Source organism: Acipenser ruthenus, chromosome 14 (assembly GCF_902713425.1).
Source record: "Acipenser ruthenus chromosome 14, fAciRut3.2 maternal haplotype, whole genome shotgun sequence".
NCBI classification, from domain to species: Eukaryota; Metazoa; Chordata; class Actinopteri; order Acipenseriformes; family Acipenseridae; genus Acipenser; species Acipenser ruthenus.
Window position 1 is genome coordinate 26,691,537 of NC_081202.1, and position 25,909 is coordinate 26,717,445.

General features: G+C 36.4%; 1 protein-coding gene and 1 pseudogene across 2 annotated transcripts in view; both read left to right on the forward strand.

Moving 5' to 3' along the window:
• sult4a1 (sulfotransferase family 4A, member 1) overlaps positions 1-2,962 on the forward strand; it is an 18,718-nt gene extending 15,756 nt beyond the window's left edge. For both annotated transcript variants that reach the window (XR_009307281.1, XM_034032240.3), the window contains one exon: positions 1,302-2,962. Coding sequence is in view for 1 of the 2 variants with exons in the window: in XM_034032240.3 (XP_033888131.1) it covers positions 1,302-1,414 (113 nt within the window). In the remaining variant the exon portion in view is untranslated. The remainder of the gene's footprint in view (positions 1-1,301) is intronic.
• LOC117420062 (EF-hand calcium-binding domain-containing protein 6-like) lies at positions 2,149-25,609 on the forward strand (annotated as a pseudogene).
• Positions 25,610-25,909: the final 300 nt, after the last annotated feature.

A 25,909-nucleotide genomic window follows, 5' to 3' on the forward strand; every position in this document is an offset into this window, starting at 1 on the left:
CCACTTATAATTGGGCGACTTATAATTATTACAAAATCACATTACAAAGTATCACATTAATCCAGTGCGTACTCCATATTTCTTTTATTTCTCTCTTTTTTTTTTTCTTTTCCTGCTTCCCTGGTAGTTTCACAGGTATTTATAGTCGACCATGTAATTCGCGCACAGTTTAGACCTGGTTTTCACATGTCCACTGAAACGCAAACGCTAACACTGTTGATGGTTTGCTAAATCGCTACATTTGTATATAAATGAGGACACTCCCCTAAAGTTCAGCCCATATCGAGTGCTAACGCTGACTTGCCGAGTGGGCACTAAAAACACTGTTGCTAAATCGCATATGTGGGCAAAGTCAGTTTACCCACACATGCGCCTGATTCTGGTGTGCTAACTGTTCGCAAAACTGTTTTGTGATTGCCTTAGGGGTTTGCGAACGTTGTTAAATAGGGCCCATAGAGTTTTAATAGCGGATTTAAATGTGAAAATATTCAGTGCTCCACAATCATGTTCAGTTTTGATCAGGTATGCTTGTTGGTTTTTCTTCCTACAGTATATTCTTCCATAGCCTTTTGTGAACTCTACATGGACAATGGATTTTTGTGGACAATGCACTTTGATTTCATTCTCGAAAATGTAGAGACACAACTCCCCCCTTGTTGAAATGTGCTGAAATCAGAGCAAGTAATCTACAGTTCAACTTTTTCCAGATGGCTTTCCATCAGTCCCTCTGCTTCTTATTACTTTTTATGCATTTTCGGTCTGTGATTTCTAATTAATTTTGCTTCAGTACCATGACAGAATGTGGAATTCTCAGGCCTTTTGAGTAGCAAAATGTAATTTTGAACTTTTTAAAAAAACTTTTTTAATTAAAAATGAGCGCTTCACTTTCAGCATTAACATATTAAGTAGATTCTATTCTAATCCATCAATTTGAACCATACAATACATTTGAAATCTACTCCTAATTTATCAAGATTTATTAGAATTTTTTTACTTTCTATAATCCTGCTTTGCTGTTGTGTGTATATATACATGCATCATAATGTGCTGTTGTTATTTGGCTAAAAAATATATAGTACCCCAAATGTAAATGTAATATATGATTAATCAATAAGAGCAGTAATAGTGCAAGCATGTAAAACCATATTAAACTGCAAAAATCCTGGTATCCAGTCATGTCCTTGACTGTATGAAGCAACTTGGTACCAGAAAGTAGTTTTAACAAATTAGAAGGCATGAATTATTATTATTATTATTATTATTATTATTATTTTATTTCTTTTTTTTGTCTTCTGTTTTAGGACGAGTTGGCCTTTGGAAAGATGTCTTCACTGTATCGATGAATGAGAAGTTTGACACAGTTTACAAACAGAAGATGGGAAAGTCAGACCTCAACTTTGAATTCAGCTTGTAGAGGCCACTTTGCATGCACTTCCTGTTCTCTCAATCCCACATGTAAAGCTTTCAAATGTGCTCTATAAAGCTGCTGAATTAGCTGGCTATTTCATGCGTAATACAACAGCACCCAGATTTAAATAGAAACTTCTGCATCTTCACTTGCTGTTTAATCTTTCTGTATAATCTTTCTATTATATACATATATGATAAACCGTAATCACAAAGCCTTGTGTAAACCAATGACACTGCCCTGAATAAAATTCCCTGCAGGTAACTTAAGTGGTGTACTTGGTATCCACCTGTAAAAGGTAAACCAGAACCAAAAAAAAGACAATAACTTAGTCGTGCCAGAAGAATCTCAGGGTTCAGCTGTTGCAGTAAAAGTCAGACCTCCCAGGTTGAAATCGTATGACAAGCTCAACCCCCAGTACTATGAGAACCCGTACCAATGTCTGCTTCATCTTAAAAGGAGTGATAACCTAGGCTTTTAAATGCATTTTCTTACCTCTCATCAAAATTGGCAACCCTATATCTCTGTTTCCCCCCCTTTTGTTGTGTCAAAGATATATTGGTCTTTTGGAAGTTTGTCTTTTAACTTTTATTTCGGATGTTCAGTACCACTTTCCAATTGTATAGTGTTCTGCTTGAAAAATCAGTAAATTCTCAATTAAAGTGAAAAAATAAAACCAAAGAATAACACAAATAACTTCAGTGCAACAAACACAAACCACTGATAATGTTGCTAAAAACATGGCTATGACTCCTTTTAAAGCAACTCATTTGCCTTTGAAACCGTACATTATTCTTGGACACCGGCATGTAGGACTGCAGTATGGTTTGTATCCCTCACAAGGCAGTCAACATATGCACATCCTCAGCTGACACTTCTCTGAATGCCTGGGGAAAGCACGATCACAATGATGCACGAAAATACTGTCTCAAATGTTTCACTTTTGTGTTACATTCATGTATCTAACAAATGAATTAAAGAAAAAAGGGTTTAAGTCACAATAGCCTCTATAACCTGAGTTTTGGTGCCCAGATCAATCACCTTAATGCTTAATACAGCCATGTTTTATTACCAGCATTACCAAAATAACAAAACTAACACATGGTAGCCACGTGATCGCAGTTGGGAAATCGACATTGCTTCTCCATTTCTGTTGAATCAACATGTTGGCAAATAAAACTCCCAGGGTTTAAATGTGTGGATTTAAAAAAAAAAAAAAAAAAACCTGCATAGGCAATCCATTCCACTCCTACATTAAACATTGGCTCAGCCTGGCCTGGAGGTCCACCCTGCCACCATTACTGCACAGTTACGCACTTTTGAATGTTTTTAGTATTGTGTGGCTGTATGAAGCTAATGTACATGTAGATATTATAAGTGGCGGTTCAAATAGCATGGCTCGGCTTAATAGCGTGACTTTCTCTGCTGTGCAGTCTCTTTTACTGGCTATCTTGTTTAGGTAATATTTTTATATTCTTTGGTTAATGTATAAATCCTAAGCAACTGTAATGTCCATGCTTGCTTCCTAATTTAGTAATAAAGATATGTGTCTGATCTGCGTGTATGTGTGGGTTCAAACATTACTTCGCTGTAGACAAAATTGTTTGAAAGCAGAAGCATAAGTCAGGTTGTTTAAAAAAAAAAAAAATCTCAGGCAACTCAGGAAAATGTTTTTATTGTTCCTGAGAATAGTGGATGCAGGCATACGTACTTACGTGTGTACTGAGAACTACTTTTCCAATTGTGATGAAACTTGCTACAGATGCTCTCTGATTAAGTTGTGACTTTAAAAGGAAATTGTATTATACATACTAATACAACATGTGGACCTAATACAAAAGTCACGAGGCAACCTATTCATTTAGTGTATAGCTATCAGCTAATTATAAATATAAATCTAAGAGAAATAGTCAGTTCTTTTTTTGGAATAGATACGAGCAGAGTGTTTTTGTTTTGTTTTGTTTCTTTGTTTACTGCCCACAGTTTCTTCTGTGACAAAAGTGCACGTATGACATATTTGATTCACAAACTTTTGCCCAATCAGAAAAAGGTTCTGTTGGGCGGAGTCATCTAACACCAATCAGGAAAGAAAGGAGTGAGTTCTATTACCATGACAACAAGAGAGCGTCTTTTGAGACTCTCCAGATTATTTTAGGTACTGGTACCTCGGTTAGATCTACCCCAGACCCCAGCCTCTCCATGGTGGATATTGAGTGTATTCTTCAGAAAAGAATACCCCAGTAATGCAGGATGACTTGAGAAGAGTGTTTCAGGTGTATGATGTAGAGTGCAATCTGACCGTCACTAAAGGGGAGTTCCGTAGTGTGGTGGAAAGCTTCCTTATCCCACTTACAGAGGGGCAGTTTGAGGAACTATTGGCCAAGATGGGTAAATACGTTGGAAGTGGACTAATGAACTGAACAGAGCTTAAGGCCTAGGTCAGTGGTCTATATCTCCTGGCTGGGAGATTAAACAAATTCGACTTGACACTGATTTGCAGATGTACCAACAGCGAAGTCAGTTGATTTTCCTTCAACAAAAAATACATCTTTTTGTTTTTTTTTCATATGAACTTCCTACACAATGAGGATGATAAAATGTTTGCAAAAACATTCCAAAAGCAGGCTTTCTTGCAAATCAGATTGTTGCCCTTTGCATAGCAAATGTAGTAAACCTTAGTGGGATTATGATAAAGCGTGAATAGGTGTAGTTAAGTATGGTAAAATGGTAAAGCACTTTATAAATAAAAAGGGGTATACATTTGTTAATAATTTTATAGAAGGGAAATAAAGTCATAGCTGTTTCATTACACTGATTTCCCAGCAGGTGTCACAAATGGATACTTTATACAATTTTGGAAAATCTGACATAAATGCTAACTCCCTCTGTAACAGGGGGGGTTGTTACGTGTGTGGGTCGTCATTGAACAATACTGAGGCAGGCACAGGTGCACAGACAGGTGCACAGATTTAATATCAACACAAGTGCTGACATTGGGGTACCAGCAATGGTAGCCCTAGTGTCACATTTAATAAAGAAAACAAAAGAAAACAAAACAATGCTAAAAATAAAAGTTTGCCACACAAATGACGAGCACTAGTCCCACTAAAAGGACTGTCCCGCTACAGGAACCTACTACTCTACACAAACCTATTCTATACACTGTTTGGGATCAACATCCCCTAAACTGACCTACTTCTGGGCTCCCGGATTCCCGGTATTCTCACGGCGATTCCTGCCTCTTCAAATGGCCTTTTCACACTGCCTTGGCTTGGCAATGCATTCATGAGCGCCGTCTTGGAGTGGAAGGGTTTTGTGTAGTAGTTCCTGCAGAGCGGACGCTCTCCTCCTCAATGGAAACAAACACAGACTTTCGCTCAGCACCCGTCTGTATGGCTATGGCCGAGCAGTAGCCTCGAGCTGTGGCGCAAACGCTTTTTGAGCTTCGCGCAGCCTCCCTGGACAACCCCCCCCCGCCAATCAGATCCTTCCGAGCAACTCAGTACCGGGCAAGCCTACCTGTTCAATTAGTTCCTTTCACTGAGAATCTAATAGAATAAAGATACCCTTTCACTTCTGGTTTTACCCATTTGGACCATATGTGCATAAAAAAAGCTATTGTGCCTAAGATCACCAAAAAGTCAAATTGACATCAATAATTTTCAGTAGTTTTGCTTAATACAATATGTCACTGAATTTCAAGCTTTTATGTTCTTTCTAGCCTACATTACATCTTCTTACTAATATTTGCTGTTCCAGACTGCTCCAAGCTTGTTTCTTCATTAGCTAAGTTTTGTATCTGTCTGTGAAAGCAAGGCCGGTGATCACAGCTTTGTAGAATTTACAAGCATATCACTCCCCAAAGGGAATTTATAATTTCTGACACCACAACAACTGGCAGAGTCTTTGAAGAACAGAGCTAACAATCCATGAAAAAATGAAAATTAAAGTGTATGTGAAATATAACAAAGTAATCAAAGTTGCCGTGAAACAAGCCATTATTGCGCTGGTGCAGGAGGTTTTAGGTTTTAACAGGAGCATCAAAGTTGGATTCAGAAATGACAGTAGGCCATGACTACCAAAATATGAAACTGTCAAATAACACATTACACCCCAGATCTAGGCTGCAACAACATGTGTCAGTCAGGCTCAGGGGTGGAGGGGCAAAATTATTTATGGTTGCCCAGTTGACTACCTAGAAACAACATTAAGTAGTGAATAGTGTACAAAGGTTACCAATTTTCTAAATAAAGATTTGCCTTTGTTTGGTAATTGTGACCCAGGCTGGCTGTAAATACATATGTAAAAGCATTTACCACAAAAAATGTATAGAGAAGGACAGGATGTGTATCTGCCCACATGGAGTTGAGTTCTGTGTGCTTTCATAATAGTTTAACTACAGGGATTATAACTAAAGTGCTTCGTTCTGTTTGTTATAAACATTAACAGAGAATATATTAAGGCTTTTGTTCACTTTGAAACTCCTGAATTCTAAAACTTGACTTAATGAGAACAGTGGTTGCTATTTTTTATGATTGTAGAAGTGAGATCCTTTGAGCCTTGTGGTATCCAAACATGTCATTTTCCTTTTTCTTATGTTAAAAGTTAGTATAAAGCTATAAAGCCAAGGATACATAAACAGAAACATGCCAACAATTAATTATTAAGCAAGTAGTTAATGTTGGTGGTAGAAACATTTTAAAACTCAAAGAATTGCAACAAAAAGATGATTTCTTGCAGCATGCATTTAGATCTGACAGAACTGGCCTGGTGTGTTTATTAAACATAGATAACTTTGTCTTTGTACAAACAATATTAGGTCAGTGTTTTGAGTTTAGGCAGACAACTTTTTTGGCTTTGAGTAATTATACAGGCTTACTTGTATCAGGTAAAAAAGTGGTCAGCATCAAAAGTAACATTATCCTTCAGTGTAGCTCAACAATAACGTCCTAAGTGTTTCCTTTCAGTCCCTTATTCAAATGACACCAGGAGTTAAGGCAATAAGGCATGTTAGACCTGTGTTCAACAAGTAAATAAAAAATGAATGGTAGATTTCAATTGACTAACAAGAATAGTACGATTTCCTTTTAAAGGTTCCTATGAAAAGTAGTGGATCTAAACCTTACATGGAGTTTCTTAAAATATTTTGCAGACTTTCAACTGTGACTAGCAGGTAAGATCTTAACAGCCTAACTGCATATCCAAGTAAAAATGCACTACACTACTCTATATTACACTGGTACAGCTTAAACCAGATTGGATCCGACTGCAAAACAGAACACCAACTGTGAAGATGTACCCCTGTGCAACTTACTTTTCAGCTTCCTTTCGCCAGTGTTAATATATTTCTCAACCCTTGGTTGTATGGCATTTTTAAAAACGGTTATAGCTAATAAAATTGTTCATGCTCTTGCATTTTCTATGTAGATCTCAGTTTTGCAATTTTAAAAGAAGCACATGTTATAGAAAATATGATTTTGGTACATAAACACTGTAATGATGTTTGCTTTTTTTGTTCCAGGTGTAGTTCAAGCAAAGCTAACCAGACCACGACCTTATCTGAAATCCAGCGTCGCACAAAAGAAAAGGTAGGGTGTGTCTGCGTAAAAAAATGTATAAACAAGCAGAAATATTAGTCAAGGTGACTTCAACAAAAATCAGTATGATATTGCTCTGGAAACCTATTCTTTTGATATAGACATTTTGCATTCACACAGACAGAAAAGTTCCCTTTTGTGAGAAAGATTAGGAGTACAGTACCTCTTCAGTTACTCCAAAGATCCAGACCGACACATTTTTATTTATGTAGGGTTGAGCTCCAATCTGAAATTTGATTTGGATTCAAAACAAATATTGCTTTGTCCAGAACATGTCTGTGTGAGAAGAGAATGGCTGGACCTGTTACATTATACAACATGGCAATTACCACCACTTAAAATGCCCCTATACTCTATATCACTGTACCTTACAATAACAATGGTAGGAAAACAATAATCTCCAGTCTTATTAATGTTATTCCAGTTGTCACACATTTCCCATGAAGCTTGTTTTATCCACAATTGGGGACCACCTCAGGGCAGCAAATACTTTGGTTATTGTAAATGTAGCGAGAAAAACAGCTTAGCATTCACAGTATTCAAAAACTATGAGGTCTATTTGTAAAGCTTTTTACGCTAAAATGTATTTTACAAATTAAACCTTAGAGGAAAACACTTTGAAAATAGCTGACTAGCTGACATCGACATGTTTCTTCAAGACCATCCTGATATTTAAACCAAAAATAAGCTCTTATGCTCTGTCTCACATCTTCACTCATGAGACAGACTGCTAAGATTGACTGTTAGCCTTCTAACATCAATATCAAACGCAGTCCCTTAAAAACACATCATAAATGAGTAGAACACTATCACACATATGCTTTAATGTACTCATAATTCCAATTTTTGCTACATTAAAGTTTAAACATACATTTTCTCTGATATTAATCCAACACACTATTTGTTGATTTGCTGCATTAATATAAACATAATATAACTCAACCTGACAGCAAAGGTTAGCCTGTGTAGCATGGCACACACTTGACTGAAGGAAGAGAGCTCATCATTTTCCCAGCTGTCATTTTATAATATGCTTTATCTGTGCTACATGGAGAGAAGCAAATGTATCATAACAAGATAGCATCGTAAATAATGTGTGAGATAACAAGACCTGGGATAGGCTATAAGTACTTAACTTAAGCCAAGAGTCTAGAGTCCAGTCTAAACAGAACATTCAAGAAAAGCCTGGATAATGCATTAACATTTCTTTTGATTTTCTACCTACAGTATGCTTCATTGAATTTGGTCCCAATTAAATTACAGTCTAGTTAACTTGGACAGCTTAATGGCTTTTACTTAATTGTATTTACCTCAGGACACTATGTTTAATATTTTATGATATAGTAAACACAACTGTAACATATTATTAATTAATACATGAAATGGACACCGAATAGTATCAAAAGCTATCCTCCATGCCAGTAGGCAGAATGCCAGGCCTGAAGCGCTGCCTGCTTGTACAGCTGGTAAACAGAGAATTGGCATCATAAAAGAGAAACACTACATTAGCAAATACCAGAAACGCATTCAATGAGAGAAGAGATAATCAAGAGCTCTTCTTCAGAGGCAATAATGATCAAACCGAGCAGCCAAGATATGGTCTTACTATTTCAGCCCATGGATAGGTTAAGGTCTGATTGTTCCTTAGCATTTTAAATAAGTTAATTATCTAGAAAGTTAATACATCATCAGTGTATTTTCAGAAAGACATCATCAAAATGGAGTGCCATCATTTCTTTGTCTAACTGTACTATCTCATTGAGCTGTTAAAGACTATATCTTGAAAGTCATATGTTTAGTTTTGATCGAATTGTGTATGGCCACTTGTTATAAGATGCTAATCCACAAGGTGTTGATTAGCGGTATTTAATAGATTGATTGGTATGGGGTCAATGTTCATTAACTGTAATAGTATATACTGTACCTAATATTCTCTGTAACTGTACCTTTTGCAGTAAGAACATAGTGAATAAAGTGTTTCCCTTGTCTCCCAGAATAATATATCCCTTCTGTTACTGCTTTGCAAAAATAAACAAAACCAAAATTGGTTAATTTTAGGTTGCTTACACTCCATTCATGTAGGGCAACTCTGAATTGTTCAAATAATACTGCAATTAAAACGAAAGATCTTTGCATTGCAAAAATGTACGAAAGACATTACCCCAGGGGGTGTGTGTGATATATTTAGTATCTGTCTGATCGATTGCCTGGAGCCTCAGCAGAATGTTGCATACTGATTTAATCAGCTTCTATTGGCAGCAGCTGTCATCTCCCCTGTAGCAGAAGCTTCAGAACAAAGCAGCAAACTTAGGTGTCCAAAACCATTATAACATAGAAACATTTACCACCACTTACCCTCAGATTAGCATTTAACCTGGTTTATCTGTAACGCTACAGAGTGAGTTTCTTACTACATTGTAACAATACTGCATATAATAATATTGCATAGTACTGCATCATGTGCAATTACTGTTTAATTAAACATATCGCTGGTTTAGCCTTTAAATATGATTGAACCATTAGCAAAAAATATACTAGTAGGATAAACTATAAGGCAATTATGTTGTTTGTCCACAATATTAAAGTGTGTCTAACATTTTATTATTGAAGTAAATAGTAACATCTCAATATTGCTATTATAATACAAATGCATTAAGAGCCTTCCGACTCTTTGATTACAACCGGGATGGACGTATTAAGAAGCATGAATTTAGGAGAGTTATCGAGAGCTATTGTTTCCAGATGACTAATAAGGAATTTAGCAAGTAAGTAAAAATAAGTACTTTTAGAAACACTCTAAAGGTCAAACTGACAAAATAAATGTATACAAATTACTACTGTTTGTGCTACTAAATAATATTATTTCCACAGGCTTTGGTCTCATTTTGATGTGAGCAACAGTGGTACACTATCCTACACAGAATTTCTACAGAAGCTTGGCCTTGAAATCAACAACAGGCGAGTCCCAGAAAGCACAGTTAGGTAAGGAAGAACAGTTTTGGACTCAACAAACAGGGCGTACTTTTAGAATATACCTGTAATTAGCAGTATTTGTAAGTGATTCATGTATTCCACATTTTAGCTCTTTAATGTAAAATAAAACTTTGTTGGTTACAGTGCTGAATTGGGAAGCTGTTCAAGAAGATCAGAAGAAACACCATAAAAATATGAACCAGCTGATTTTTGTCAAAGGACAAGCTTTAGATGATACTGAGAGAGTTTTCTGAAAAAATGTAAGCATTTTTTTTTTTTTTCAAGCAAAAAAAGAGTCTAAGGTATGAAATATGCTGTGCGGTACTGTACCATGTTTATAGTCATGTATTCTGTCATGAACAGCACAAATACAGTGGAATACCTGAAATCACAACTGGAACCAGACTTGTTTGACCCCTTAAGGTCAGCAAGCATATTTTTCAAAATGCATATGGGCCCTTGCATTTTGGTAACTCATGGCTATTTGGGTCTTGGTGGAGACCTGTAGTCTATCAGCTGCTGGAATTTGACTTTGTCACATGACCTTCACCTATTCTTTAGCCCACTCTTGTTTGCTGCTAAGAAGCAGGCCCTAAGCAGTGCTGTCCTTTTCTGCTTTAGTTTCTGCATTTGCAAGTGATGATATAAGTGAAATACAGTTTGGGAAAAGACGACAGCTCTGAACTTCCATTTTTATTTCATCTGCACAAAAAAGTAACAATTGGACTGCCATGAGGGTTAAGGGTTTGACTTGAACAGCCTTCAGAACACCTTATCTTGATCCAATGAAAGAAAAAAAGCATCAGAGCAATATCAAAGAAAACAGATTGAAGTGGCAAAGAAGAACAGAGACAGTTAACGTAGTGTGTCATTGCACTGGGGTTTACTGATCAGAGCTGAGATAAAAAAAAGAGACATCGTATTGTTGAGTTCCTACTGGCTATTTTCCTTTATTAATACTCCAGACATACATTTCTCCTAGTTTGCCCCAGTTTAGATACATACCTGATTATAATGCTGACAAAATAAATGCACATATTTCAAACAACATCATTAACATTTGATTAACTTCTACCAGAGTTTATTACAAGCCTTTTTTTTCTTGCCAAACAGCAAAAAAATGTGTGTTTTATAGAGAAGCATATGATGGTACAACAGTTTTTCATGCTTGAAGTGACTTGTTCCCTTTCTGAAGTCAGAATTGAAACACATTTTCCATAATTTGTGTTTCACTTTATTTTAAATTGGGGGTTTAATTAATATTTCCACCTCGCTATCAGATCCTTGTTAGATGTCAGAAGCTAAGCAGGGCTGAGTTTCAGGAGAGAGGTTAACCTGTGGGCCTAGGGACTACTATTGGTTATTAAAATAGAGCCCCTTCCTGGTGTTACACTTTTAAAATACAAAAACAAGATAAAGAAGACGTGTTGTGAGATGATCCACTACTTAGTGTTCTATGTTAATATTACCAAACGAGAAGTTATATTGACAGTGCTTGAGTGCTTTAGAGATTACATTTTTGATTTAAATCAGGTGGAAGCGATCTTGTACAATAAAATCACTGACCACTGGAGAGAGATTATAAAAGATCTAAAGTGTCACGATCCTACAGAAAGAGGCACTCAGGAGAATCCTGCACAAATACGCCTTTCCTGTCTCTGACGACCATTTTAATAAGTGAGTTTTTTTTTTTATTCCCCTTTATGTGTTACTACTTTTTCATCTGTCTTTGTTGGTACTGTATTGAACAAAGCAGCCTGTGAAGCTTTGTGTGTGGGTGTACTGCATGTGTCTGTCACACTGTTTTTAAACATACAGTCAAACATGTCACAAAAGCAACCCTGGGGACTGAAATATATGGCTGTGTGCTGTAGATAAATGGTCCTTCTGTCCAGTCCATGTTGTTTTATAATACATTATTAATGCCTGAGGCTGGACACTAGTGCAGAGATCACTGGTCTTAATACAGGCACCACTGCATTCAGTACAAGCAGAGTTCAGATGGACTATTAGTTTTAGTTTTTTTTTTTTTTTTTTTGATGAGATGCAGGAATACCTATACTGTAGTTTAATGATACTATAATAAAATAACAACAACTTCACTTTTAAGTTAAAGACAAAGAAAGAAACCGATTAATTTCATTTCAAATCCAAGCCAGTGATCCTTAGTTATCATACCATATGATTTAATGTGTATATTTTTCTTAGAAAAGTAGTAGAAAAAATAACCCATGTGGTTTATTCCTAAGTGTACCTTTTATACATTATTGGTGAGTTTACCTCATTTAAGTTTACCACAATCATTGCATGTCTCAGACAACTATTAATAAGTGAGCCTTCACAATTACCAGGTTCCCCAGTCTTGTTCTGCATAGTACAAACACAAAGCCTATTAATGTAGTTATGATGCAGGAATTAAATCTTAATGTGCAACGTTTTAATATAATTTAATATAATTTCCACAGCGTCTCTATTAGTCCTCATGAGTGTAAGAGGTACGGGTACTGTTGATACTGTGTATGTTGTTAGGAGGGTGCCTCTGAGACCTTGGAATAACCCAGGGTGCATCAAGTAATGAACTTCCTAATAAAATTGAGGATAAGGAATGGTTTTCTGTAAAATGTTTTGTTTTTTCACAGACTGTGCCGGTCCTGTAAAGACTCCCTAACTAGTGGAGTGTTTTATAGGCAGTTTCTGGACAACTTAGGCATTTTAGTGCAACCAGGAGAGCTGACAGATGTCAGTACACAGGTGTCTGAGGGAAGTCACCAAAGAGAAGAAATGAGTCAAGCTGATCTTACTGACAGGTAAGAGAAACAAGATCCTTATTTTATTGTTGCCAGTATACCTGGGTAGCACAGTACTGATAGGACAAACCCCCCTGATATATATTTATATATTTCTTAGGTTAAAAAAAATTGACAGGGAAGCAAATCACCATACGAAGAAGATGGCAGTGGAGGAGCTCTTATTAAAACTGAAAGAGAAGATGGCCCTGCGGGATGCAACCATCAGGGGAGGTTTCCTGGCGTGTTGCTATCAACCTAATGGAAAAATGACCAAAAAACTTTTTAAGAAGGTGACCATTTTACATTTTGTTGTTTATAATGTGGAATTATATAATGAGTACACATCTTCAAAGGATTTATTAACAGTTTTTCTTTATGTCCTCTTTCTGTGAAGTTTGCAAATATTATTTATGACATTGCTCATTTATTTATATAGCCTGTTTTAGTTGTAATTGCCTTTCAGTTTCATACAATACAGAAAAATGCAAACTTACATTTCTGTTGTGCTCTTCATGTATGCATCACAGAGCACTTTACATAAAAGCATTCCACTGTTTTATGTACTATATAAATCAGTTAAATGCTTACTAATGCTACATATATGTTAATCAACCAAAGATATATCCTTTTATTAGCATAATCTAGTGCACAGTCTTTATTATAGGTCTATAAGCTCCACACCTGGGATGTTTGAAACATAGTAAGATACTCCTTAACTGTGTGTTTCTATGACACATGACATGACATTGAAATAAGAAAATACACTTTAAAAGATGTACCGCTATGTACTTTGACCCAAAGGTACTGGATGACTGTGGACTGATCACGGATGATGAACGATTCCAGATTCTCACAGATAAAGTAGGATTTAAGCAAGGAGAAATATCTTACTCTGATTTTTTGATGAAATTTGAAGGTAAGAATTTGTCTCTTTTATGATACACATTTAATCCAGGAGTATTGGTTATTAAGACATTTACAGAAAATGAGTTCTCTCTTATCTATGAACAACAGTTTATCGACATTAACAAGAGTTACATTTGGACATACACCTTTGAAAAGTACTGCACTGAGCCACACAATTCTATGTTGAACATGGAATAAATCAATACATTTCTGCACGAGGAATAAATAAACACTGTTTTTTACCAATAAATATTTTTGGCATACAGTGGTGTGTACATGTCTGTAGCCCACTGTGTGATCTAATTCAGTGGTTCTCAAACTTTTTGGGCCTCGCCCCCCTTCCTCTTGTCTGCGGTACTATTCCATTGTGCTCTGTAGACATCAGAAATTCTGAATAAAGCTTGAAGTCATTTTTTCAAATGTGAGTTTGAAGTTTGAGGTCTCAATGGCAATCCACTGCATGGAACCTGAGCATCTTTTGCAAGACTGACTTTGTGTATTGTAATGTCTGTACTGAAGTAACTTTTCCTTCTCGTTCGGTTTGTTTCAGATCACCGAGTCGGCAGCCCTGGAGCAGCGCTACAGCACACCTCCAATCATCAGGTTAATGGAACCAAGGCTCACTTCATGTCAGCTGAACAGTGCCTCATTCAGTTTGTGAATAAGACTTTACGGTAAGGAATACAAGCAGAAGTAGCAAAGAGGCATGCATTAGGATATAATGCATTATAGGCAAAGGGATTTTTTAGAGGAATAAAACAGTTCGAACACATTCAAACAAGCATGATACAAGTGAGTTGTAGCAGTTTATTTATTTATTTATTTGTTGAATGTATTTATATAGATTTAAATGCAATGCACACTAGAATAAATAAATATATACGTATTTTTAAAGTAATAGTAAAGTTGCACAAAGTACAACATAAATACAAAAGTATTTAGGATGTTTCGGACAGGAGCCCTTCATCAGCTAAAATGTCTATATGTGTATATACTGGTGTGTGTGTATGTATACGTTTCATATCTCAATACTAACCACTTATTTACATAAACAATTGCAATAATACTTTTAGATTTTTTAAACAACCCATGGTATCATGGATGGAAGTTCATTCCTTGATATTGACATTTAGCCAGTATATTAAAAGGTGATTTAACCCAGTTCTTTTATTTGTTCTTGGGAATTCTTAAAAATACAAGACACATTTCTGAAAGGCCATGATAACTTAAAAAAATATATATACTGATGCACAATGAAAATGTCTAAGTTTTACATCAATAGCTCATTGGACACATACATAATGTTATTTACATTTTAAAAAGTGAGCAGGTATGTTTGTTGATTGTTTGAGTAGTATTGTTCCTTGGGATAGCAAAATACTGAGCTCAAGTCATGTGATTTCATAAAAACGTCAGGTGCTCAGTGTTTGGTATTTGAGTTGAGTTACAATTGCCAAAATGAGTTGATTAAGAATCTGTATAAATAGCCATTCAAAAAGAATTTAATTAAAGAAAGAACAGCGATAGATACAACTATGCCCTGCTTGAGGAATGAAGATCGCCTGGTTGCTATCGGCATGATTGAAGTGTGATGATTTGGGAAGAAATCTCCTTTAACACAAGAACGCCTTTGGTGGAGATTGAGGGCAGACTTACTGTTCAGAGATACATTGACAAAGTCCTTGAGGCAACAGTTTTTCCGTTCCTGCAAGCCAGTCTGGAAGTGTCGATTTTCCTGCACGACAATACAAGACCACACAGTGCTAGGATTACAATTGCATGACTTCAAGAAAGAAATGTCGAGGTCTTGCCATGGCCAGCTTTTTCTCCTGACCCGAGTCCAATAGAACATCTGTGGGACCAAATCGCCAGCCAACTGCGACCAGCCAACCTTCGCCAGCTGGCTGCAGCTGCATAGGAAGAGTGGCGAAACATCCCACAGCAGTCTGTCCAGAGGCAGAGCAGGTCTATGTGTCAACGCTGCCAGGATTGTGTTAATGCTCAGGGAGGTCATACCCGATACTAACTTTGTAATGTTTTCATTTTGACAGTGTGTCACGTTTCATACTGATAACTTATCATGATTCTTTGATCTGTATTTTTGTTCACATTTTTTCTGATTTTGTTTGATATCTATATTTAAAATATTGGATTAAATCCATTAGACCTGAGTGTTGCGTTTCTTTTGTGCATCAGTGTATATTTGATAGTGCTTTTCCAATTGAGTAATCCAATTGAACTACTTGTAAAAAATACAGTGATGTATTGTTTTTGGACCGCAAGCTTCAGTTACAGATATGTTTTGTTTTGGTTTGAAATCAAACATAAAAATATGTTATTCCACTCTTCAATTGAGTCCTTTGTTTTCACAGTTATCGAAATGTTAAAAAAATGGCAAAACATTGGTCATGTTTTTACAAGATAAAATAATTCAGTGTGAATATTTGAATTTTTAAATGAGTTTGTGAACTTTGTTTTATTGAGAACTGTATTTAGTACCTTTTGTAGTGATTTATTGATGGATGTGGTGTTTTTAGTTATATTGTTTTATTGTGTGTTGTATTGCTGATAAGAACCGCATCGGCGCCGGTTCGTCTCTGACTCGGGAATCGCTGGCTGCTCACTCTGCTCACACGCTGGATCTGCTGCTGATGAGTGATGTCACTGCCTGTTCCGTCTCTGACTCAGGAATCGCTGGCTGCTCACTCTGCTTCCATGCTGGATCCTCACCACACCGCTCCATCTCTGACTTTCTGGGAAACGCTGGATTCTGGAACTCTGCTTTGCAAGCTTGCATTTAATGGAAAGCTCTTCGTCTTGTTTGGTTTTAACTGCTTTATTCAAATAGTAAAAGGTACACAAAATAACAATCTTCAATACAGGAATCAAAAAGATCCCTGGGTCTGACTCCAAGCACCAAGCTCAGTACGAACTTTTCATTCACATTTCCCGGGGTTAAATAGCCCTAGCTCCACCCCTAGTCCCTGTAGCAGGCAACCTATAGAAATTAAGAAGTCATTATCAAAACTCTCTGATTGGTTAAAATCCTGCAGAGTTTGGCTCCACTTAGTCTGGGCTCACGCTGCGATAGTTGTCAAGTGTACCGCAGCGTGTGTGACTAATGCTTTCAGTAGTGTCTGATTACAACACCATACAGTACATAAAAACTAGCATTCAATTGTGTTCAAGGATTACAGATAATACTGTATATATTTGCCTTTTAATACAGTGTTTTACTGGGTGTTGTCAATAGTGTGCAATTCCTGCAATATAGTAATAATAAAACATAGCTAATTCGCTTACAACCTTAGTTTATAGGTCATATATGGTTGAGTTATGATTACATGAAGTCTCTTTCATGAAATGTGATTTAAACTTCAAACCAATTACAGTTGCTAAATTGCACAGTATGAAAAATATATGCAAAATTAAGCAACTAAAGCAAGTTTTGGGTGACTAAGTGAAATAATAACCCTATCTATACAACTCTTTATGGCCACAGAGGGGCTAGCAGTAAATTTTGTTTTTCATTTTTTCTTTCTTTCAATAGGATCTCTACTGTGCTTTCTACAAGGCTGACAGAAACAGAGATGGAATCATCACCATGCATGACTTCCGGGAGCTCGTTGATAGCTTCATGTTAATCATTAAACAGAAGGAGTTCCTGTGCATGTTGGGTATACTGGGACTGGGACCCGCCTCCACCTTAAACTACCCTGAATTCTTTGACATGTTTCAGGTCAAGGAGATGCGCATCCATGGATTCATTCAAGGCCCAGGTTGTAGCCCATGTTACTGGTTATTCAAACAATATTGCAATTCTAATACTAAAGTAAAAAATCCTATTGCATAAAGAAAAAAATAAAACAAAGGTAAATAACAGCTTTAAGTGATGCATGATGGTTCCACACTAACAGTCAAACACTGTTGCATTGTTGACAAATGTTTTTTGACAATTTCAAATTGTGTGGTTGCCCTGGGGATTTGTCAACAACTATATGTGAAAAGGATGCTAAACATCATTATCTGTCTCCCAGTCTATACCAGCACTACATGACAAATGCATGGTATGGTACATGGTGAAAGTCATGCATTGAAGAGAGTTATATTTTGTGATGCATCACAGAGACAGATACTATTGAGACGTGTATGTCATAAGGTAATTGATAATGGATTATGGGCCTGAAAAAAACACCTGTTCAGGAAGCTAAGATGCTCGCTTGGAACCACTACCTGTTATACTTGCATAGTGAATACTGTATTTTTTTCTTCTATTGTGTTTGCTGTTTAAAATGTACTTCTAATGTTTTATTTTTGTTTAAAGGCCAAAGCCAATCCAGCCTCCAAGTGAAGAGCTAGCCTGTGAGCACGCTCATAACTACCTAATTACCAAAGTAGAAACCAGATGGCACGATATGGCAAAGGTAAGATGTATTTATTTAGTATTGCTGTATTTTGCGTGGAAGGTGGATACATTTTGCAAATAATAATAAAAAAAATCCTGTAATAAGGTTGTATTTAAATGATGCACTGATTGATGTCTTTACAGCATAACCCAGTGAGATAAGTTCTGGTACTGATGCATTTTTAAGGTCTTCGTTCAAAAAATGGGGCCCCTTATATGCTGATCCTGTCCGAACATGAGAACCAACTTGGTTTTGCACCAATCTTCACCAAACTTTTATCATACTCTCCCAGCCTCCTATCGAAATTTCAGATTGAATTTGGATGTAATGTGAGAAATAATTGCAAAAAACATGTTAAATACAAGCATTTAGTAAACATTCACCACTAATTAATATGACAAAGACAGTAGACCAACATACACAATTTATGATAGATTAACAAATAATCTTTATAAATAAACGAAAGCACTTCAAGAGTGAGTAGCAGGGTTCCGAAAAATATAGAGTTACACGTCCCCCCATGTTGCTACAACTGTTAAATTTTTCTTTTCATTGTCAACATCGTGACAACTTTTTACACAAAATGTCCACTCTGGTGTGCTGATATTGTAAGGATTATTGCCCACATTGTCAAACAGGTAACACAGGAATAACAATCCGTGATGTGGTACGGCAGAACAGAAAAACCAGAGCACCTGTTATCTTTTTTTTATTTTTTATTTAATCGCTCTTCCTGCAGTGATTTAGAGGACAGATCTCAAACCCCAGTGCACTAGAGCGGCCATTCTGAAAAGAGCTTTGAAACAGAGTTTAAATTTGTAAGTGTAAAGTTGTCAGGATGCCCCGCTATTTATCCTTTAAGCAATTCTAATATTTTTTCATGACAAAACTATTGGCACCTTTACATTAAAAGTGTGTAAAAAAGTAACATTACCTTAAGTATGATCATCATGCAAAAGTTATAGTTCCCTGCTTGGATAATAATTATAAAAGAAAATATTCATCATTTCACAACTGCCATAGTTTGAAATACCATTTTATGCTGTATGCTTGTCAACTCACTGCAGGCTTGTCGTGAATTTGATGAGGCTGGTCATGGCATCATCTATAAAAAGAATTTGAGGGATATTCTATATCAATTCCTCATGCCCGTCACAACCAAAGAATGTTGTATGTACTGATTTTGTTGTATTATATTAAGATATGATACGGAAGGGAAAGGCTACATCACTCATTCTGAATTCCTCGAGAAGTTAGGGGTAGAGCTAGCCCCAACAGACAATGGCCCCAGCTTTCAGATTTCAGAGGAAAATAGAACCTTGTTGGAGCATATTTAAGAGTGTGGTCCTTACTAAAGACACTAATGTCATTAATAATGTGTCTTTCTTTTCTGCAGAGATAAATTCAGAGACAACTTCCAAGATTTCAGTAAAGCCTTTACCAAGTTGGACAAAAACAAGGTTGGCTATATAACAGTACAAGATTTCTACAGGGTACTGCAGGAACACAGCTATAACTTGAATGAAGAGCAGTTCACACATCTCCTTGACAGGTACTGTCAACTGTTTCATTTTATTTTTCATCTTTAGGTTATTGGCATTCAGGACCACAAATCCAGTGAGCTGCAGAAAGGTGGAGGAAATACTATACTTTAGGGACTGGATTTACCCTTTAATATTAAATTCAATAATGGTGAATAACTGGGGGAAAAAAGGAATTTACAAAGAGCACTTAAGTGTATTTACATATTAATCAAAATGATTAATTATGACTATTAAATGTATATGAAATGGAAATGATTAAACCTTTGTTTCATTATTATAAGCAAGTGTAGAATATCATGGATTGATCTTTACTTCAAATTAATTTTATGTAAATTTAGTAAAATATATGTTATTCTCAAGTCTTTGAAATTACTACCAATTATTTTTTTTACATTGAAACAGAAAATTGGGATGTATTTTCTGCATGCATCATAGACCCCAAGATCAGATTTTGTGCAGACATGGACAGTGCAGTCTTTAGTTCCATCTTCTGTTGAGCACATTTTAAACTTGCACTTTACTATAGCAACTGGTCTTCAAAATTCATTTCACGTAGGTCAAGAAAAGGCTGACAGACTTTTGGTTTTTTCCTTAACCTCACTTGGTTAATAATGAACAAATTCTTACTACAGAGCACACAAGGTTTGGAAGTCTAGTGGTTCATCATCTCTTTATTAAATATTAATTGTTTATTTAGCAGACGCCTTTATCCAAGGCGACTTACAGAGACTAGGGTGTGTGAACTATGCATCAGCTGCAGAGTCACTTACAACTACATCTCACCCGAAAGACAGAGCACAAGGAGGTTAAGTGACTTGCTCAGGGTCACACAATGAGTCTGTGGCTGAGGTGGGATTTGAACCGGCGACCTGCAGGTTACAAGCCCTTTTCTTTAACCACTGGACCACACAGCCTCTCAATCAGGTCCTTTTTTCAATTTATTCCTCAGGCTTGGCATCAGGACGCATGATAGTAAGCTGGCTTATTTCGACTTCCTGAGAGTGATTGATGATGGCAGGGCTTCCAAGTATGGATCCACACAAGTGCCAATTGCTGAAGTGGAAAGCGAGATACCCATTTACCAAAAGGCTTTAGAAGACATCAAGAAAAAAGTCAAGGCTTCATTCGACAATCTGCAAAAGGTGGGTTTGTTTCTTAGTCACAATCACAATTTCTGAGAATCATATGAAAGAAAAAAAATGCTAAAAACAATACAATTAATAGAGATATACATGTATGTTTAAATAAAGTAAATGGTATGCTAAAGTAAGAACCCTAAAGAAGTATTTCTCTATAAGAAAGCGTATGAGATAAAGCAGGGCACGAAACATAAAGCCAGCACCACTGTTGTTAAAAACAAACACAATTTGCTTAATGTTGACAACAGCACCTTAGCTGGCCTATGACCTACAAAGAAAGTTGTATTTCATCAATTGGATGAACATCTATAGGTACAGGGACCTCCATTATATCCTTATTGAATAAAATGTAACTCAAATTTATACTTGAAATACAGCATTATAGTTTTCAAGAAAGTCTTTCAACATTCTTTTTTCCATTGTGGTTGTGAGCTTGTGTGTACATGTATTCAAGTGTGTTTTGCTGTCTTCTTAACTGAAGCTGTTTAGGATATACCATAGTAACAATGAACTCAGTGAATATGTTATCAATGTTTTGTTAGACTGCATTATAAACTACCATATGCTGTAACTCAACTGCAATGTGACTGTCCTGTTCTATCCCAGGCCTTTGCTGCCATTGATAAGAAGATGAGCGGGGCGCTCAAGCAGGAGGAGTTCCGAAGGGTGCTGGACAGTTTCTGTTTCAGGTTCTCAGACCCACTGTTCACTTACCTGCTGAGCAAAATAAAACTGAACAAATACAACACAGTGGACTGGATTGATTTCATGCAAAGTTATAGTTTACTAAACCACGAGGTGATAACAGTATTGGCCCAATGGTCTTTTATTACTGTACCAGCCACAAGTTATCTAGCAGTTTGTTTAATGTTACAAGTACTGACAAAAGTATTACTTTACAAAAATACCCCAATGATGTAGAATAGTGGTGTCTTACTTGGCCTTGTAGTGTTGCCAGTTTGAGTATAATATGAAATCATCAGTTCATAGGGCACTTACATATTAAAATTTTTCCAGAGTACAAATGAATGCCTGGAAAAAAGTGCAGAAGGCCAGCAAACCTTTAACAGCCAAGGCCTTATCTATGACGGACATCCTGACCCGTATACATGAGGTGGTCTCTTCACGCCTCGAAACAATCACCAAGGAAATCAAAGATATTGACTATGCGCAAATAAATGTCATTTCTAAAGAGGACTTCAGGAAGATTTCAAACCAGTATTTTATGCGCTTAACAGATGAGCAGGTATGTAAGAAACTATTTTGTACAGAAGAACAAGGGTCTGAGTTTTGGGCTATTTAAAAATAAACGGAAAAGAAAATCTCACTAATAGTACATCCCTTTTTCATTTTCAGTTTAAGAACCTCTGGAATAGAATGGCAGTCAATGATTATGGAAATCTGGAGTACCGTAAGTTTCTGAAGAGGTTCAGTGGAGATCCATGTGAAAAGCCTCAGAGCCCAGCAGTAACAGACAGACGCCCAGGAAGTTCCTTAAAAGCATCTCCTCCTGCTTCAGCAGGACTTCTGGAGAGGTCCACCTTTCTCTGTAGGCACCCAGAAACAGCTCCTTCTGTCCTCAGTCGCTCAAAGGTCAGGACCAGGTTAAAGCATCAGGATTCTTGTTAAAAAGTTCTATAGTGTGAGATAACAGAGCAAGAGGTGCAATCCAATTTTTACAACATGCCTAAATTCTGTGAGAAAAAAAGGCTTCTATGGAAATTCCAACCAGCAGTATGCTACATTTTTGAAAAACCACTATGTAATATGTAGCATTATGATATGACTGCATACTAAGTCAGCTGTCTGTTTCTTATGTTCTAGTCCATGGAGCAGGGAAATCGTCCATTCACAGCAGGGGGGCGTTCAACACCATTGTTGAACTGCGAGTCCATTGAGCAGAAAGTGAAGAGACAAGTGTGCCAGTCCTGGAAAAAGATTCACAAGCAATGTAGAGAGAGGGATGCTGAAGGACGAGGTGAAATCAGTGTCTCTGATTTCTTAGGTATGATTCTCTAACCAAGGTGTAGTATAGAATAAAAAGTGATGTTAGCAATCCAGGGACCCCTTGGTAATGAGATGTATAGAAATGGGTTCTCATCCTGGTTAATTAATAATTGGTTTAAGTAAATTGGTTGGTACTAAGATGGTTGCAACCTCCGCTAATCTATGGGAGGTCAGGTAAAGAAGTCTCTTAATGAGAATTGGAAACCCTTACATTCCTTCAAAAGCATTTTGGCTTTCAAGATAATTAACATATTTTGATACGTCAAGTAATGACCCAATCACCTTACAATAAGACAAGTTTTGTAGACCCATGGCCTTATTCACAAAACTTTTTCAGGAATGTTTGGTTAAGGACTTGTTTTCTTAAACAACAAAACAACTGAAACAAATAAATGTCAGGTAAAAGAAAGATTTTGTGTTTGTCTAATTTTAGCAGTTTTGCTGTTTCGGAGTATGCAATACAAGAACAAACTCAACAAAAAAAAAATAAAAAAAAATATATATATATATATTATACGCAATAAAATGTTGCACGTTTCAAAAGGTACTTCGTAATTTAATAAGAAATGTAATACAGTAATATAGTATAAGCAGCACATAAGGCAAGCAACAGAATATAACAAAAACATTGTGGACTTACTTAATTGATGAATCTTGAGTGACGTCATTTGTAGAAAAAATATTTTTACAGTCCGTGGAATTTTTTTTTTAAAAACTGTAGCCCACAGAAATCCACTGGGAAGATGAAGAGCTGGTTTGAAAAACCAAACAGCGAATACCCACAGTCAACCATTTCGTTTTTTCGTACCATGAGCAATTAAAAAGACAATTTTGTTTTGGTCCTCCCTGTTGAAGAAGGTCCAATTTAGGCTTTGGATGACCTTTATTGTTATTTTTTATTCTTATTTTTTCCTCAGTTGAAAGCAAGGAAAATGGCGTATGAATTAAAAAAAAATCTACAACATACTATATGTAAATCGAAACTTAAGCGAGTAGCCACATGTGACCCATAACCTGCCTGGCAACAGATATGTCAAGATTAAATCTAATTATGAGTGGTAGAGGCTAGCCGCAAACTTGCATCGTGTAGCCAATACAAATACATTAAAACTTGACAGAGGGTGATTGCAGGTTGAAGACACACCCATTTTGAGGCTACATTAGCCAACAGCAATACAGTAGACCTTGTATTACACGTAGGCTTAGCCTCCGTAGCCTTAAGACGAGCCGCCACTGGCTGACATCCTTTCTTCCATTTCATCTCTTGGCTCTGAAGTTGATCAATTGTGTTAATTTTCTTTTTTGTTATTATTATTGTAACAGCTGTAATGGAAAAGTTTGAGACAAAGATGACTCCGGATGAGTTTGAACAGCTGGCTTTGAGGTACAACATTAAAAGCAATGGCAAGTTCTCCTACCCTGAGTTTCTCCATCATTTTGTACTCACACTGAAACCACAAGATGGCAGCCTGGTTCAGAGGATGAAGTTTTCCCTGCCCCGTAAAGCGGTAATGAGGTCTTAACATGGGCAACAGGGTGATACTACTGTCAAAGCAAATGTACTGCCTTGAAGCTGGTGAAACACGTGACTTTCAGGCAAAATAAGAATTGTGTTATATATTCCTTTATTTTCATGTAAGCATTGTTGGATACAGTACCTTTAATGTAATGCTACCGTGATATTGTCATATTTAAAAAAAAAAGCATAGTAAAAACAATTACAAAAGAGAGGGCCTTCCTGGATAAACTTCAGCTCATTAGTATTGTATGACTTTTCTAACATCCTTGCTGCTCCTGCTGGCTTGTAAATGACAAAGATTCTTGTGATTATTATTTAAGATGAGTCCTGGGAATCAAATTAGCCAGTTTGTGGAAGCCATGATTACAATCCAAGGGCAGGTCCTACAGTGTTGGAAACCAATGAGACGTCACTTTAAAGCCTTCGACAAAGGAGTGAGTGGCTACATCTCTCTGGATGACTTCCGGCAGGTACGGCAAAATCGTTCAATGTGTGCAGAATATCATGTTTTTAACCTGGGGACTCTATTTAAAGTTCCCACATGCAGCCCCTTCATTATGACTATGAGCAGGCATCTTGTGAGGTGTTGCTATAATGCTTTGTACTTTCTCATGAGACATTGTTTTATGTGTACATCTTCAAATAAATATAGATTAGCTTCAGATTTAAGAGTAATTTCCTGATCTGGGGGGTCTTTTTCTGGCAACACAATAAAATAACGAGATGGTTTCAACTGGATTGCTTATTAATTTAATGATAAGCTTACAGTAGTCTTGCAGTCTCATAAAATGAACAAACCTGCATCTTTCTTTCTCTTTATATTTTTTAAGGTACTAAGAAAGTACAGCGTGAACCTGTCAGAAGAAGACTTTTTCCATCTTACTGCATTCTATGACAAGAATTTGAATGGCAAAATATCCTACAATGATTTCTTAAGAGCATTTTTGAGATGAGAACTGCAGCTTAATTTGAGATTTATTTTTATTTTTATACATTTGATATACTGATGTTTTCTTTAATTAAATTAACATAATTTTATGTTTGAAAAAAATGCAGTGCTATTTACAAACAGTAGAAGGAAGTTTTGAATAAAAGGCTGTTGTGCTGTGTTGATGTGTTGCATTCCTGCAATTGTCACATTTTTTTTTATTTCATTGTGTATTTATAATTATTTAAAAAACAAGCTGTGCTTAATTGCCACAATCATTACTGCTTAATAATTATTTTATCTAAATAAAGTGTATTTTAATACTGCCATTTTTTATGAAAAAGTGGGGAACCATGTCTTACATTAACATTATTACAATAAACAAGTAAAACAAATGTTCGCCATGACTTACGTTTGCTATGTGCAGAATTACATTTAATACATATTAGGCAGTGGTTCCCAGTACATATGCTTCAATTGGTCTGCCAATAAAGGTCAGTGCTATGACATACTGTTCTCCAACCCTGGTCCTGGAGAGCACCCTATCCTGCAGGTTTTCTAGGTTTACATCATCAGTGGCTAAAGATCTAGAACACCTGTTAATCTTGACTAATTAAGCCAATAATTGGTGCAACTAAGTAACAGAGAGCTCGGTTGAAATGAAAACCAGCAGACCCAGTTGCTCTCCAGGAC